The sequence below is a fragment of the Mustelus asterias genome, chromosome 13 (genome assembly GCF_964213995.1).
Source record: "Mustelus asterias chromosome 13, sMusAst1.hap1.1, whole genome shotgun sequence".
NCBI classification, from domain to species: domain Eukaryota; kingdom Metazoa; phylum Chordata; class Chondrichthyes; order Carcharhiniformes; family Triakidae; genus Mustelus; species Mustelus asterias.
This window is the reverse complement of record NC_135813.1, coordinates 105,699,289-105,713,748: the sequence shown is the minus strand read 5'-3', so window position 1 is coordinate 105,713,748 and position 14,460 is coordinate 105,699,289. Positions and strand designations below refer to the sequence as shown.

General features: G+C 41.6%; 1 protein-coding gene across 2 annotated transcripts in view; it reads right to left on the bottom strand.

Moving 5' to 3' along the window:
• Positions 1-14,460, bottom strand: part of brap (BRCA1 associated protein) — a 48,631-nt gene that overhangs the window by 19,155 nt on the left and 15,016 nt on the right. For both annotated transcript variants that reach the window (XM_078227433.1, XM_078227432.1), the window contains exons 4-8: positions 9,973-10,162; positions 9,241-9,354; positions 8,555-8,703; positions 7,375-7,450; positions 4,452-4,590 (exon numbers count right to left, since the gene is read on the bottom strand). In XM_078227433.1, the coding sequence (XP_078083559.1) occupies positions 4,452-4,590; positions 7,375-7,450; positions 8,555-8,703; positions 9,241-9,354; positions 9,973-10,162 (668 nt within the window). The remainder of the gene's footprint in view (positions 1-4,451; positions 4,591-7,374; positions 7,451-8,554; positions 8,704-9,240; positions 9,355-9,972; positions 10,163-14,460) is intronic.

Here is a 14,460-nt window from a genome sequence, read left to right as displayed (position 1 = left end):
TCCTTCAGTTAATTTAAACGAGCAATTTGAAATGCAAAGGTGTATTTATCTTCACCTACTTAAATTGGTCAAGATTTAGTCATGTGTTCATCTGTCAGCAATTCTCAAAGGGAATCCTGATGCAGCCTCTCCACAGGAATCTCAAAGTTACTGCCAAAGCAGACCAAAAGTATCAGGAACAAAGTCACTGGTTCCACTTGAGCACTTTGTTTGAGATTACCATTTTGGGGATGCTGCCCCTTTGTGAATTGGGACGGCTAGTAACTCAACACACATGAGAGGACAGTAACATTTTCAATACCTCTTCATTAATGCTTCACGCTTAGCTGACGCTCATTTTACATTTTAATTATCACCAAATGTTTCTCAAAAATCTGAAATTTGATCACTTTCTCACAAAACAAAATATCAATTGTCAAGCAACAAAGAGGATCCAGTATTATACCAAAAACCAATCCCAACATTCTTTTCATGAAATAGGAAGATTTTTTTTTAACACCATTGCTTTTCCTGATCAGAGAGTGAGATTCAACTAAGCAGTTAGCTGTAGAGTGAGTTCATGTAATTTAACAAATGATGACTATTGGTTTCAGATGTCCACAACTGCCAATATGAATTCACAGCCTGAAACATGTAATATTCTTAACACTAGCATTAATCATTGCACCTGCATCATAAGAACATAGCTCATTTTTAAAGTATTTAACTTATCTTCATTTTAAAAGTACATAGATCAATAAGATTAGTGGTATGGCTCATTCATTTCATGGCTGTGTTTATTTGTGCTGAAACACTAGGGGGAGCACTTCCTGCACATGTCCAGATGCAGTGCCTTTGTTCGTGTCATCATAATCAGCTGCCTGCATTAAAACAAACAAGCTGGCTTGACACAGACTAGCAATAAAATCCAAGTTACCCATTTTCAGGTCTGTGCAATGCTTAACCAATTGCAAGTTCCTGTATCTTGTTCACCTATCATTTAGTAATTATTCCCTCTGTAAAACATGCTTCTGATTATTCAGTAAATAATGAAGATATATAATCAGGACATTTCCTAACTTTTAATGTGGAGAGTTGATTGTAACATTTAAAGACACTTTTTATCAATTAAAAATACTCATCACCAACGTGGGACTCAAAACCAGAGATTAATAGCCCTATTATCCCCATTTGGGAAGGCAGTGGCATAGTGGTATTGCCACTTGACTAACAATCCAGAAACCCAGGGTAATGCTCTGGGTATCCAGGTTCAAATTCCATCATGGCGAGGAATTTGAATTCAATAAAAATCTGGAATCTGATGACCACGTCAAAAGTTGTAAAAACCTATCTGGTTCACTAAGGTCCTTTTCTGCCATCCTTACTTGGTCTGGCCTCCATGCGACTCCAAATCCACAGCAATGTGGTTACACCATAAGACATACGAGCAGAATTAGGCCACTCGGCCCATCGAGTCTGCTCCGCCATTCAATCATGGCTGATATTTTTCTCATCCCCATTCTCCTGCCTTTTCCCCATAACACCTGATCCCCTTATTAATCAAGAACCTATTTACCTCAGTCTTAAAGACACTCAATGACCTGGCCTCCACAGCCTTCTGCGGCAAAGAGTTCCACAGATTCACCACTCTCTGGCTGAAGAAATTCCTTCTCATCTCTGTTTAGCCTTTAGCCTGAGGTTGTGCCCTCTGGTTCTAGTTTTTCCTACTGGTGGAAACATCTTCTCCACGTCCACGCTATCCAGGCCTCACAGTATCCTGTAAGTTTCAATAAGATCCCCCCCTCATCCTTCTAAACTCCAACAAGTACAGAGCCAGAGTCCTCAACCGTTCCTCATACGACAAGCTCTTCATTCCAGGGATCATTCTTGTGAATCTCCTCTGGACCCTTTCCAAGACCAGCACATCCTTCCTTAGATATGGGACCCAAAACTGCTCACAATACTCCAAATGGGGCATATCTCTGCTCTTGTATTCTAGCCCTCTCGACATGAATGCTAACATTGCATTTGCCTTCCTAACTGCCGACTGAACCTGCATGTTAACCTTAAGAGAATCTTGAACAATGAGTCCCAAGTCCCTTTGTGTTTCTGATTTCCTAAGCATTTTCCCTTTTAGAAAATAGTCTGTGTCTCCATTCCTCCTTCCAAAGTGCATAACCTCACACTTTTCCACATTATATTCCATCTGCCACTTATTTGCCCACTCTCCTAACATGTCCAAGTCCTTCTGCAACCCCCCCTGCTTCCTCAATACTACCTGTCCCTCTACATATCTTTGTATCATCTGCAAACTTAGCAACAGTGCCTTCAGTTCCTTCTTCCAAATCGTTAATGTATATTGTGAAAACTTGTGGTCCCAGCGCTGACCCCTGAGGCACACCACTAGTCACCGGCTGCCATCCTGAAAAAGACCCCTTTATCCCCACTCTGTCTTCTGCCAGTCATCCAATCCTCTATCCATGCCAGGATCTTACCCTTAACACCATGGGCACTTAACTTATTTAACAGTCTCCTATGCGGCACCTTGTCAAAGGCCTTCTGGAAATCTAAACAAATCACATCCACTGGTTCTCCTTTATTTAACTTCCTTGTTACCTCCTCAAAGAACTCTAACAGATTTGTCAGACATGACCTCCCCTTGACGAAGCCGTGCTGACTCAGTCCTACTTTATCATGCACTTCCAAGTACTCTGTGATCTCATCTTTAATAATGGACTCTAAAATCTTGCCAATGACTGAAGTCAGGCTAACCGGCCTATAATTTCCCATCTGCTACCTCCCTCCCTTCTTAAACAGCGGTGTCACATTCACTACTTTCCAGTCCTCTGGAACCCTCCCTGTCTCCAGTGATTCCTGAAAGATCACCACCAATGCCTCCACAATTTCCTCAGCTATCTCTTTTAGCCCTGGAGTGTAGTCCATCCGGTCCAGGTGATTTATCCACCTTCAGACCTTTCAGTTTCCCCAGAACTTTCTCCTTAGTGATGGCCACTACATTCACCTGTGCCCCGACTCTCCTGGAGTTCTGGCATCCCACTGGTGTCTTCCACTGTGAAGACTGATGCAAAGTAACTATTCAGTTCCTCTGCCATTGCTTTGTTTCCTATTATTACTTCTCCAGCCTCATTTTCCAGTGGTCCAATGGCTATTTTTGCCTCTCTTATCTTTTATATATTGAAAAAAAACCTCTTCCTATCTTCTTTATAATACTAGCTAGCTTTCACTCATATTTCATCTTCTCCCCCCTTATTGCTTTTTTAGTTGTCCTCTGCTTGCTTTTAAAGGCTTCCCAATCCTCTGGCTTTCCACTAATCCATGCCACTTTTTATGCTTTTTCTTTTATGTTGTCCTTGACTTCCCTCGTCAGCCATGGATGTCTCGTCCTCCCCTCAGCATGTTTCCTCCTCCTTGGGATGAATTTCTGTTGTGCCTTCCGGATAACTCTCAAAAACTCCTGCCATTGCTGTTCCACTGTCTTCCCTGCTAGGCTCCCTTTCCAATCAACTCTGGCCAGCTCCTCCCTCATGTCTTTGTAGTTACCTTTATTTAATTGTAATACCGTTACATCTAACTCCAGCTTCTCCCTCTCAAACTGCAGGGTAAATTCTATCTTGTGGTCACTGCCCCCTAAGAGTTCCTTCACCTTAAACTCCCTAAGCAAGTCTGCCTCATTATACAGCACCAAATCCAGAATTGCCCGTTCTCTAGTAGGCTCTGTCACAAGCTGCTCCAAAAAGCCATCTCTTAGACATTCCACAAATTCCTTTTCTTGGGATCCACTACCTACCTGATTTTCCCAGTCCACCTGCATGTTAAAGTCCCCCATGATTATTGTAATATTGCCTTTTCTATCTCCTGATTTATTTTCTGCCCCACATCCTGACTACTGCTAGGGGGCCGGTACATAACTCCCATCAGGGTCTTTTTACCTTTGCGATTCCTCTTGATTCTTAACTCTGAAAAGACCTCGCAAGTCACTCAGCTCAAGGGCAATTAGAAATGGGCAACAGACAGTGATGCCCACATCCAATGAATAAAAGAGAAATTATCTACCAACTGAGCTAGTAGCATCACCTTAAATAAAGCCTTTCCAACTTGCTCAGACTTTCCAAAATAAGCATCAGCTTATACTGGTTAAGATATCTCACCCACTGTGATAATAACATGTACTATTTACAAATTCATATTTTAACCACAAGAATAATATTGATATGGGAGGCTGATATCTCCTTAACATAATCAACACCCAGCGAGTGCACAGTAAGTGAACTCAATCTCTTGCCTCCTAAAGCAGGGGTGCAAAACCTATTGTGCATTATCTTTATAGTTAGAGACACCTTTTAAGTTGCAAGGCACAGATCTGATTCTGCAAAATCACCAGTGGCTGTAATGGGGGCCTGTTCCTGACACCTTTCTGGTCGTGTCAGGAGTTAGTGTATTAGCATAGTTACCTCCTGCATAGTCCCAGACTCTGTGATTAGTGAGCTGCATAGCATACGTGTGCTGCGTTTCCTCAAAGTGTTTATATGCATGGCGACTGACGTATCGGCCACATCCTATGTGTCCACATATCAAACAAATCCACAGGTTCTGTAGGAGAGGAAGGGGAAGAAATTGATTTTTTTAAAATAGAAGTTACACTCAGCATGGATATCCTCAGATTTATCCTGCACATTTTCTGCACTGTTAGCAATAACACAGATTTACCGAAGTTAGGCATGTTCTTACAAGGAAGGAGAAGTGTTATAACTCTCTGAATGTTATTTTTGGATAAGTGAGAGAATCTTTTTTCCAGTCAATGGTGGGATATTTGATTATGGTCACCTTTTTAAAGGCACAATACAAGTCATTATCCATGTTTTCAGGTTGATTTTCCAAACCATTGTACACAAAGAGATATTTTTAAAATCCTGAAGTATTATCTTTGATAATCTTCTGGGTTTATTTATTTCCCCTTCTTCCCTCACTCTTTCGTGCCTCGTTTACTCACACCTTCATTTTGTTTCATGCTGGTTTCAACTTGTCACTTTCTTCTTTCTCTCATTTGTTTGTCTCTTGTGCAATTTTCAAATGCTTATTTATAAATTAAGAACAAAGAAAATTACAGCATAGGAACAAGCCCTTCGGCCCTCCAAGCCTGCACCGACCATGCTGCCTGACTGAACTAAAACCCCTTATCCTTCCAGGGACCGTATCCCTCTATTCCCATCCTATTCATGTATTTGTCAAGACGCCCCTTAAAAATGTCTATTGTATCCGCTTCCACTACCTCCCCCGGCAGCGAGTTCCAGGCACTCACTACCCTCTGTGTTAAAAAACTTGCCTCGTACATCTCCTTTAAATCTTGCCCCTCGCACCTTAAACTTATGCCCCCTAGTCATTGACTCTTCCACCCTGGGAAAAAGTTTCTGACTATCCACTCTGTCCATGCCTTCCTTAATCTTATAGACTTCTATCAGGTCGCCCCTCAACTTCCATCGTTCCAGTGAGAACAAACCAAGTTTCTCCAACCTCTTCTCATAGTTGATGCCCTTCATACCAGACAACATCCTGGTAGATCTTTTCTGTACCCTCTCCAAAGCCTCCACATCCTTCTGGTAGTGTGGCGACCAGAACTGAACACTATATTCCAAATGCAGCCTAACTAAGGTTCTATAAAGCTGCAATGTCAGATAGAAGTGAATTGAGAGTCTAACATATCATGCACTGTCTGCACAGGGGAGGTTTGGATTACCAAATAAGACATCCTAAATCTTCATCACATCAGTTTAGACCAAAGGTTGAGCAGCCAAAGTGAACAGCAAACACTGACTAAAAAGCAGAATGCTGCGGATGCTGGAAATCGGAAATAGAAACAGAACATACTGGAAGCACTCGGCAGGCTATGGCAGCATATGTGGAGAGAAACTGAGTTAACGTTTCAGGCCTGATCTTTCGATGAAATGTCACAGGCCTGAAACATTGGGGTGAATTTTACCGTCCCGCCCACCATGGGAATCGGAGCGGGCAAGGAGCGGACCATGGAAAAGTCTGTTGACCAAGGGTGGTATTTTCCAGTTTCGGCGCGAGCAAGGCTGGAAAATCCCACCCTTAAACTCAGCTTCTCTCCACAGATGTTGCTATAACCTGCTGACTACTTCCAATATTTTCTGTTCTCACTGCAATGAACACTTCGGCTGAGTACTGGTTAAATAGAGGACATTCAAATCAGTGGTGGATCCCAGTGAGCATGTGTGGATAACAATATGACAAAAGACATGTGGTTTAGGTGGATTGGCCGTGTTAAATTGCCCCTTAGTGTCAGGGGGACGAGCTGGGGTAAATACATGGGGTTATGGCGATAGGGCCTGGGTAGAATTGTGGTCGGTGCAGACTCGATGGGCCGAATGGCCTCCTTCTGCACTGTCGGGAGGCTATGATTCTATGACAGCACTTTCCACAAATCCTTTGTCTCTAAGAAAGTTCAACAGTGAAGTTAAAAGACTGAAAATTTCTCAGAAGATGATAGGTTACTAAAAATAAATGGAATGTGGATCCTTTAACAAACAAATGCAGCTTTACTAGCCTGGATATCTTACCAAATTCAGAGCTATTGATACAGCTTCTCTAACAGGCACATTCTAAATGGATTAGTTCTTAACCTGCTTTATATAACACATGCGGTATTAAAAGCAAATTAACCTTGTTATTCCAGGTGCATAAGAGGACAGAATAATTGAACTACAAAGCATTTTAGTTGGAAATCCTTGCATGCTAGCGTGTCTGTTTTTCTCCTCTTCTACGAGAATACATTAATAGTCAGGCGCAAAGAGAAGCTTTGTGCGTTATCCCCATTGTGAATGCCATGTGTGGCACTTGAACAATTTTGTCAAAAGGGTCAATAAGAAGAACAGAAACAGTTGAAAATTAGGCAATACTATGGGATGGTTTGCAAGCACAAGCAATATAGAACTAGTACATGTAAAGGATAGGGTTAGGTATATACTCCTTTGATCTCTGAAATTTGGGTTTGAATTCACTATAAACAAGCTAAAGACAAGCTCTATGATGCCTGTCCACCGCACATAGCTAGCGAAATTCAGCTCAAATGAGCAATCGCACTCAGGAGGTTTTGGGATAACTGGTGTGAAGGATGAATAAAATGTCAGATGTTCTGTTCACGATATGGTTAAGACACATTGCTAAGTCAGAGCACAGTTTTCCATGCTCCTGCTATAAGTAACCCACAAAGTCTTGAATGAGATACTGATATCTTAAATGGAAATATATTCCAGTCCACAGTCCAGACGCCACTCTGAGCCAAACATTCCTTGAGCAAAAAGAATTAGCACCTGAAGTGATTTAATCCCATAACTGTTATTTATCATTATTTACCTCCTGGACTCCACACTCAAAACATTTGTTTTCTTCAACTGGCTCTGGAGTTTGACAGTATCTGCAAACTGGGCACCTAAGAAAAGGTAAAGGACTTAGGTTATTAATCGACCCAGGTAAACAAGCTGCTCTCTTTTATGCATGCAAGTTGCAGGAATGTTAATTTCTTTTACATTTCTGTACCTTTCATACACACCAAAGGGAAAATGCAGGAATAATACATTGTTCTGATTTCTAAAATGCGTACATATTGACAAATAACAAGGCCTCTAAAGTAAAAAATAATGCTTAGAAAATAATTTAAAATCAAGATACCAAGTCATAAGGTGGAATTTATATATCTTAAGCAAACAACAATAGAGAACTATGATACAGGAAGCTAAAATGCTAAATTTCCTAAATTAGTCCAGTCTGGCACTACGCCAACGTGCAGTCACCTGATTTAACCTGATGTGCTCTCGGTACATTTGCTTTTGCAGTTAACATTCTTTTATAGCTGCAGCATTACCACATAATGAGCCAACTACTGTACTAAACTCACCAATACAGATTTGACAACTGACATTGGGTGACGGTACCAGGATTCAGTAAGCTGTAAAGGTTTTTAAATTAAGTGTTGCACATTTTGCAGTGGCAGAAAAAATTAAACTAGGGCTTGTTAAACTAGTAATAAAAGGATTATTCTTCTATTAACAGTTTAATTATGTACTAAAATAATGCATGATTACTTGTTTTTTGCCCATTTTTCTATAATTGGTGTCCTACATTGCACAATTCAATATTTTATCCACCGAAATACTTCCAGACTGTACATTTATATTGTTGGAAGCACTCACTGTCCAACACACGTTACATGTTCCATAAAGCACTTAAAGCTGAAATAGAGAAATCTAGGGATCTTCCTTCAAGAATCAGAGCTCTTCCTTGCACAGATGAAACATCAGCCATCAGATTTTAAATGCTGTTACTGTCAAAGTGCCTCACTGAAAATTTTTATTTTGCTGTGTAGAAATTTTATAGCATGATGTATCCGAATACATTTAACATAGCATCTTTAACATACTTTTCCTCTCTACTGTACATCAAATAGCAAGAAAATAGACAGTGGGAGATGCCATGCAGGGTTTTTTTCCCCGAATAGTATCCCGTATTTCAATAGTTTAAATTCTGTTTAACTTACGTTGTGTCCTCCCAGTGTTGTAAGCAATGACTATGAAAGCTGTGATTACAGAGTATTGTTAGAACACCATTTACAGATTCATCCATTCTTTCAAGGCACACAATGCACGGTGGTAACTCAGTTACGCCCATTACAGGAAGACTGGCTCCCTAAAAGAGAGAATATATAAAATCAACACACGTGGAGAAAATAAAGTTAGACACTTACAATTACAACGAGAAACATTCTGTATCTCCCAAACAGCTAGAGCCCTTTAAAGATCATCACTAGAATTTAGCTAAGGAACTGCTGTCAAGTACTTTCCACTGCAGCCAAGAAAAATCTAACATTAATCTTCCTTCAATTCCATGCTAGGACTTTCAAGTGCTTCAGTCAGGGTAGAAGAGAAGTAGATAGTCAAAATCACAGACATTTCCAGTCGTCTGGGTTGCTTCATTAGCGCACTTCAAAGGGAAGGGGATGGATGATCAGAAAAAATTTCCATTCCTTTTTCAATTCCACTTCTTAAAATGAGACAGGGTGGAGCATAAGTTACCTGCTGACAATCAAAATGTATCATTGAACATCATAAACCAAATGACAGAAGAAACTGGTTATTCTGATTAGGGACCCACCGCTGCCATTTAGTCACAATACCTGACTGTATTAAAATGCAGTCCTGTTGATAAATATGGCAGAATACCTACATCCTCAGATTTGATGACCTCAGCTCTTTCCACGTATACCAACTGGCAAACATCATCCTCAATAGAATTAAATTGCCGACCATTACAGGCAGTATAAAAGCTGTCTGCTTCCGCCTAGAAATCAGGAAGAGTAAAAAGATTGCACTGGTAAAAACAGTACTGTATTTAATATTAAAGCAAATCACTGTGAATGCTGGAATCTTAAAACAAAAACAGAGAATGCTGGAAAACCTCAGCAAGTCTGGTAGCATCTGTGGAGAGAGAATAGAGCTAAGGTTTTGAGTCTGGATGACTCTTCTTAGAATCCCTGCAGTACAGAAGGGGGCCATTCAGCCCATCGAGTCTACACTGACTCGCACCCAGGACCTATCTCCATAACCCCACGTATGTATCCTGCTAATCCCCCTAACCTAGATATCTTGGGACACTAAGGGGCAATTTAGCATGGCCAATCAATCAAACCTGCACATCTTTGGGAGGAAACCAGAGCATCCAGAGGAAATCCACCGACATAGTGAGAATATGCAAACTCCACACAGTCACCCAAGGCCGGAATTGAACCCGGGTCCCTGGCACTGAGAAGCAGCATTGTTAACTGCTACGCCAACGTGTCAGAGCTCTGGGGGCCATCCAGACTCAAAACGTTAGCTCAATTCTCTCTCCATTATGTTTAACACTTATATAATACCAAATGCACAAATCTGACCAGAATGAAAATCTACTATTGCTTACCTGTGAACAAAATTTGACGAGAACCATGTATTGGTTTGGGGTGGAATCTCTTATTACTTTCATGTGCTCGATTGAATCATCAAATGGAGCAACAAACCTCATAAGATCATGGCTGGTCATGGTGGCTGGGACGGTAAGGATGCACAACATGGCACTACGCCTCACATCTTCTTTTAAGGATGTCATCTTGCTATAGAAGAAAAACAATATTGCTTAACTCTCCTGGGAATTACAAGTCATGAGTAACAACAACAAATCTAAATTTGGTACCAATAGTTACTGAAAAAGGATACCAGTATATTCAGGATTTGAATTTAATGAAAGAATTAATGCTTTTGGTGCAAACAACAACTCCTAACATACCCATTACCTGGATGATATGGGCAAGTTATTGGATAGTCTCCAGAAGTACATTCATTTTCAGTCTAGCTTCCTTTAAAAACTAAAATTAAAACTATTGAGGTATACATCCCCCTGTACAAAACTATACCACTTAATCTCTCCATCCTCAATGATGGCAAAGCCTAGAAAGAGTGCAAAGGACAAGGCAAAAGTGTTTGCAAATGCCTTCAGCCAGAAGTGCTAACAGGACGATCCATCTCACCCTCATCCTGAGGTTTCCCAGCATCACAGATACCATATAGATAGACTGGCTGATCGAATTGGTGAATTTGATATTCTGATATCAAACAACAATTGAGCAACTGAATGGCGCAAAGGCCATGGCACCGATAACATTTCAGCTGTAGTGCAATGACTTGTGCTCCAGTATTGGCCACACCTCTAGCCAAGTTGGTCCAGTACAGTTACAAGACTGACACGAATGACAAAGTGGAAAATTGCCCTGGAATGCCTTGTCCACACAAAACAGGACATATTCAATCCGGCCAATTAAGGTGTCATTGGCAGTGCTATCAAATAGCATTTACTCAGCAACAACCTGCACACCAATGTTCAATTTGGATTTTGACAGGGCTGCTTGGCTCCAGACCTCATTGCAGCCTTGGTCCAATTGTGGACAAGAGAGTCGAATTCCACAGTGATCGCCCTTGGCTTCAAGGCAGCATTTGATAAACTATGGCATCAAAGAGTCCTCAATTATTGGGAATCGAGGGGGAAAACAACACCTGTTAAAAGCACAAAGGCAAATGGTTACGTTGTTGGAGACCAATCGTCTGAACCTCAGGACGTTTCGGCAGGAGTTCCTAAGGAGGATGCCCTAGGATCAATCGTCCTCAGCTGCTTCATCAATGACTTTCCTTCCAGCATCATGACAGACGTGGGGGTGATTGCAGAGTGTTCCGTTCCATTTGCAACTCCTCAGAAAAGCAACCCAAGCCTTAATGCAGCACAAAATTCAGGTGTGGCCTGACAAGTTGCCACTACAGTGCCAGGCAATAACCATTCTCACCAAGAGGATCTAACCAACTCCTCCCCTTCAAATACATCACCATCATCAAATCCCCCAGCACCAACATCCCAGAGGTCAGAATTGACCAGGAGCTCAACTGGACTAGTCACTTGAATACTGCGCCAAAAGAACAGATCAGAGGCAGAGTGCTCTGCAGCATATGACTCACGTCTCGACTCCCCCAAAAACCTTTCCACCACCTAAAAGGCACAAGACCAGAGTGACCATAAGAAATAGCAACAGGAGTAGGCCATTCAGCCTGTCAAGTCTGTTCTGCCATTTAATCAGATCATGGCTGATCTAACACTCACCAAGTCCATTTTCCTGCGATATCTCCATAACCCTCAATTCCCCTACAGATTAAAAATCTCTCGGTCTCAGCCTTGAAAATGTTCAGAGACTCGGCCTCCACAGCTTCCAGAGGTAAACAATTCCAAAGATTCACTACTCAGAAGAAATCCTCCCTCAAATCCATCTTAAATGAGCACCTCCTTATTCTCTGACTATGCCCTCTGGTCCTACACTCTCCCATGAGTGGATACATTCTCCCAACATTTACCCTGTCTAAATCTGTAAGAATCCTATATGTTTCAATCATATCATCTCTCCCTCTTCTGAAGTCCGTGGTATATAGACCTTAATTTTTCCTCATATGGCCATCCGTCCATACCCGGGGTCATCCTGGTAAACCTCCTCTGTACTGTGCTCAATGATAATATATCATTCCTTAAATAAGGGACCATAACTGTACACAGTACTCTAGACGTGGCCTCACTAGTACCTTGTACAGTTGCAGCAACACCTCTTTACTTTTATACTCCAGCCTCTTTGAAATAAAAGCCAGCAGTCCATTTGCCTTCCTTATTACCTTCTGTACCTGTATGCTAGCTTTCTGGGTTTCATGAACAAGGATCCCTTTGTGCTAGAGCTTTTTGAAGTCTCTCGCTATTTAAGTAATAATCTACCTTCTCATTGTTTTTTCAAAATGGACAATCTCACACTTCTCCACATTGAATTCCATTTGCTAATTTTCTGCCCACTCACTAAACATGTCAATATCTCTCTATAAACTATTTATATCCTCCTTACAACCTGCCTTCCCTCCCACCTTTGTATCATCCACACACTTGGCCACAGAACACTATTTCTTTCTTCAAATCATTAATATATATTGTGAAGAGCTGCGATCCTAGCACTGATCCCTGTGGCACTCCACTGGTTACTGCCCTCCTGCCCGAGAAAGACCCCTTATCGCTACTTGCTGCTCCCCGTTAGTTAGCCAATCCTCTATCAATGCCAGAATATTATCTCCAACACAATGAGCTCCTATCTTGCTACTAGCTTTTTGCGTGGCACCCTATCAAATATACAACTTTGACTGGTTCTCCTCTATCTGCTGTGGCTGATACCTCCTCAAAGAACTCAAGTAAATTCGTCAGACATGATTTCCCCTTCATAAAACCATGCTGACTTTGTTTGATCAGATTATGACTTTCCAAATGCATTACTGTTCGCTCCTTAATAATCAATTCTAATACTTTTCCAATAACTGAAATTAGATTAAATTACCTGTAGTGCCCTGCATTTTGCCTCCTTCCCTTTTTGAACAAGGGTACCACAGTTCCAGATTCCAAGGATTTTTGGAAAATGACTACAAATGAATCCACAATCTCTGTTACGATCTCTTTTAAGATCCTGGGGTGCAAATCAGAGCCTTTAGTAATGCAGCCTTTAGTTTGCCTAAAACTCATTCTCTGGTGATGGTGACTGTTTGATTTCTTCCCCATATGTTTTACTATTTTGGGGATACTTGTGGTACAATAAAGACTGATGCAAAATATCTACTTAACTCCTTTGCCATTTCCTTGTTCCTCATAATTACTTCTCCAGTTTCATTTTCTAAGGACCCAATGCTTTCTTTTACTTCTCTCTTCCTTTATTTTTTGGATTTTTAGTCCAATTCAATCAAATCAAGTCCAATTCAGAGTCTCAACAAGTTGAGACATTCCCGATCCAAGCTGACAAGACAGGGCTCTCACCTCCTGTCTTGGGCTTGATCATGATGTGGAGATGCCGGCGTTGGACTGGGGTAAACACAGTAAGAAGTTTACAACACCAGGTTAAAGTCACTTTTGCTACTAAATAAACCTGTTGGACTTTAACCTGGTGTTGTAAACTTCTTATTGGGCTTGATCTACATGATCCAAGCTGATTGGAGTAGGCATAGCTCCTCCTCCAAGGCTTGATCTCATTTGCATCTTAGCCAAAAGGCCGAGATGCCGCTTTTGAAAATTGCTTCAAATGAAGCTAATATGCAACCCAATGACTTCAACTAAGTACAGCATGTCAATACTACACTTGATCTTAGCCAAAAGGCCACCCTCTCTTCCTTTTAATATACTTAAAAAAGGACTTATTGTTTGTTTTATGTTTCTTGCTAGATTATCCTCAATTATTTCCTTTGTGATTATCTTTTTAGTCCAGAACAAAAGAAGAACAAAGAACAGTACAGCACAGGAAACAGGCCCTTCGGCCCTCCAAGCCTGTGCCGCTCCTTGGTCCAACTAGACCTTTCATTTGTATCCCTCCATTCCCAGACTGCTCATGTGACTATCCAGGTAAACGAGCCAGCGTGTCTGCCTCCACCACCCTACTTGGCAGCGCATTCCAGGCCCCCACCACTCTGTGTAAAAAACGTCCCTCTGATATCGGAGTTATACCTCGCCCCTCTCACCTTGAGCCCGTGACCCCTCATGATCGTCACCTCCGACCTGGGAAAAAGCTTCCCACTGTTCACCCTATCTATACGCTTCATAATTTTGTACACCTCTATTAGGTCTCCCCTCATTCTCCGTCTTTCCAGGGAGAACAAGCCCAGTTTACCCAATCTCTCCTCATAGCTAAGACCCTCCATACCAGGCGACATCCTGGTAAACCTTCTCTGCACTCTCTCTAAAGTCGTCCTTCTGGTAGTGCGGCGACCAGAACTGGACGCAGTACTCCAAATGTGGCCTAACCAGCGTTCCATACAGCTGCATCATCAGACTCCAGCTTTTATACTCTATACCCCGTCCTAT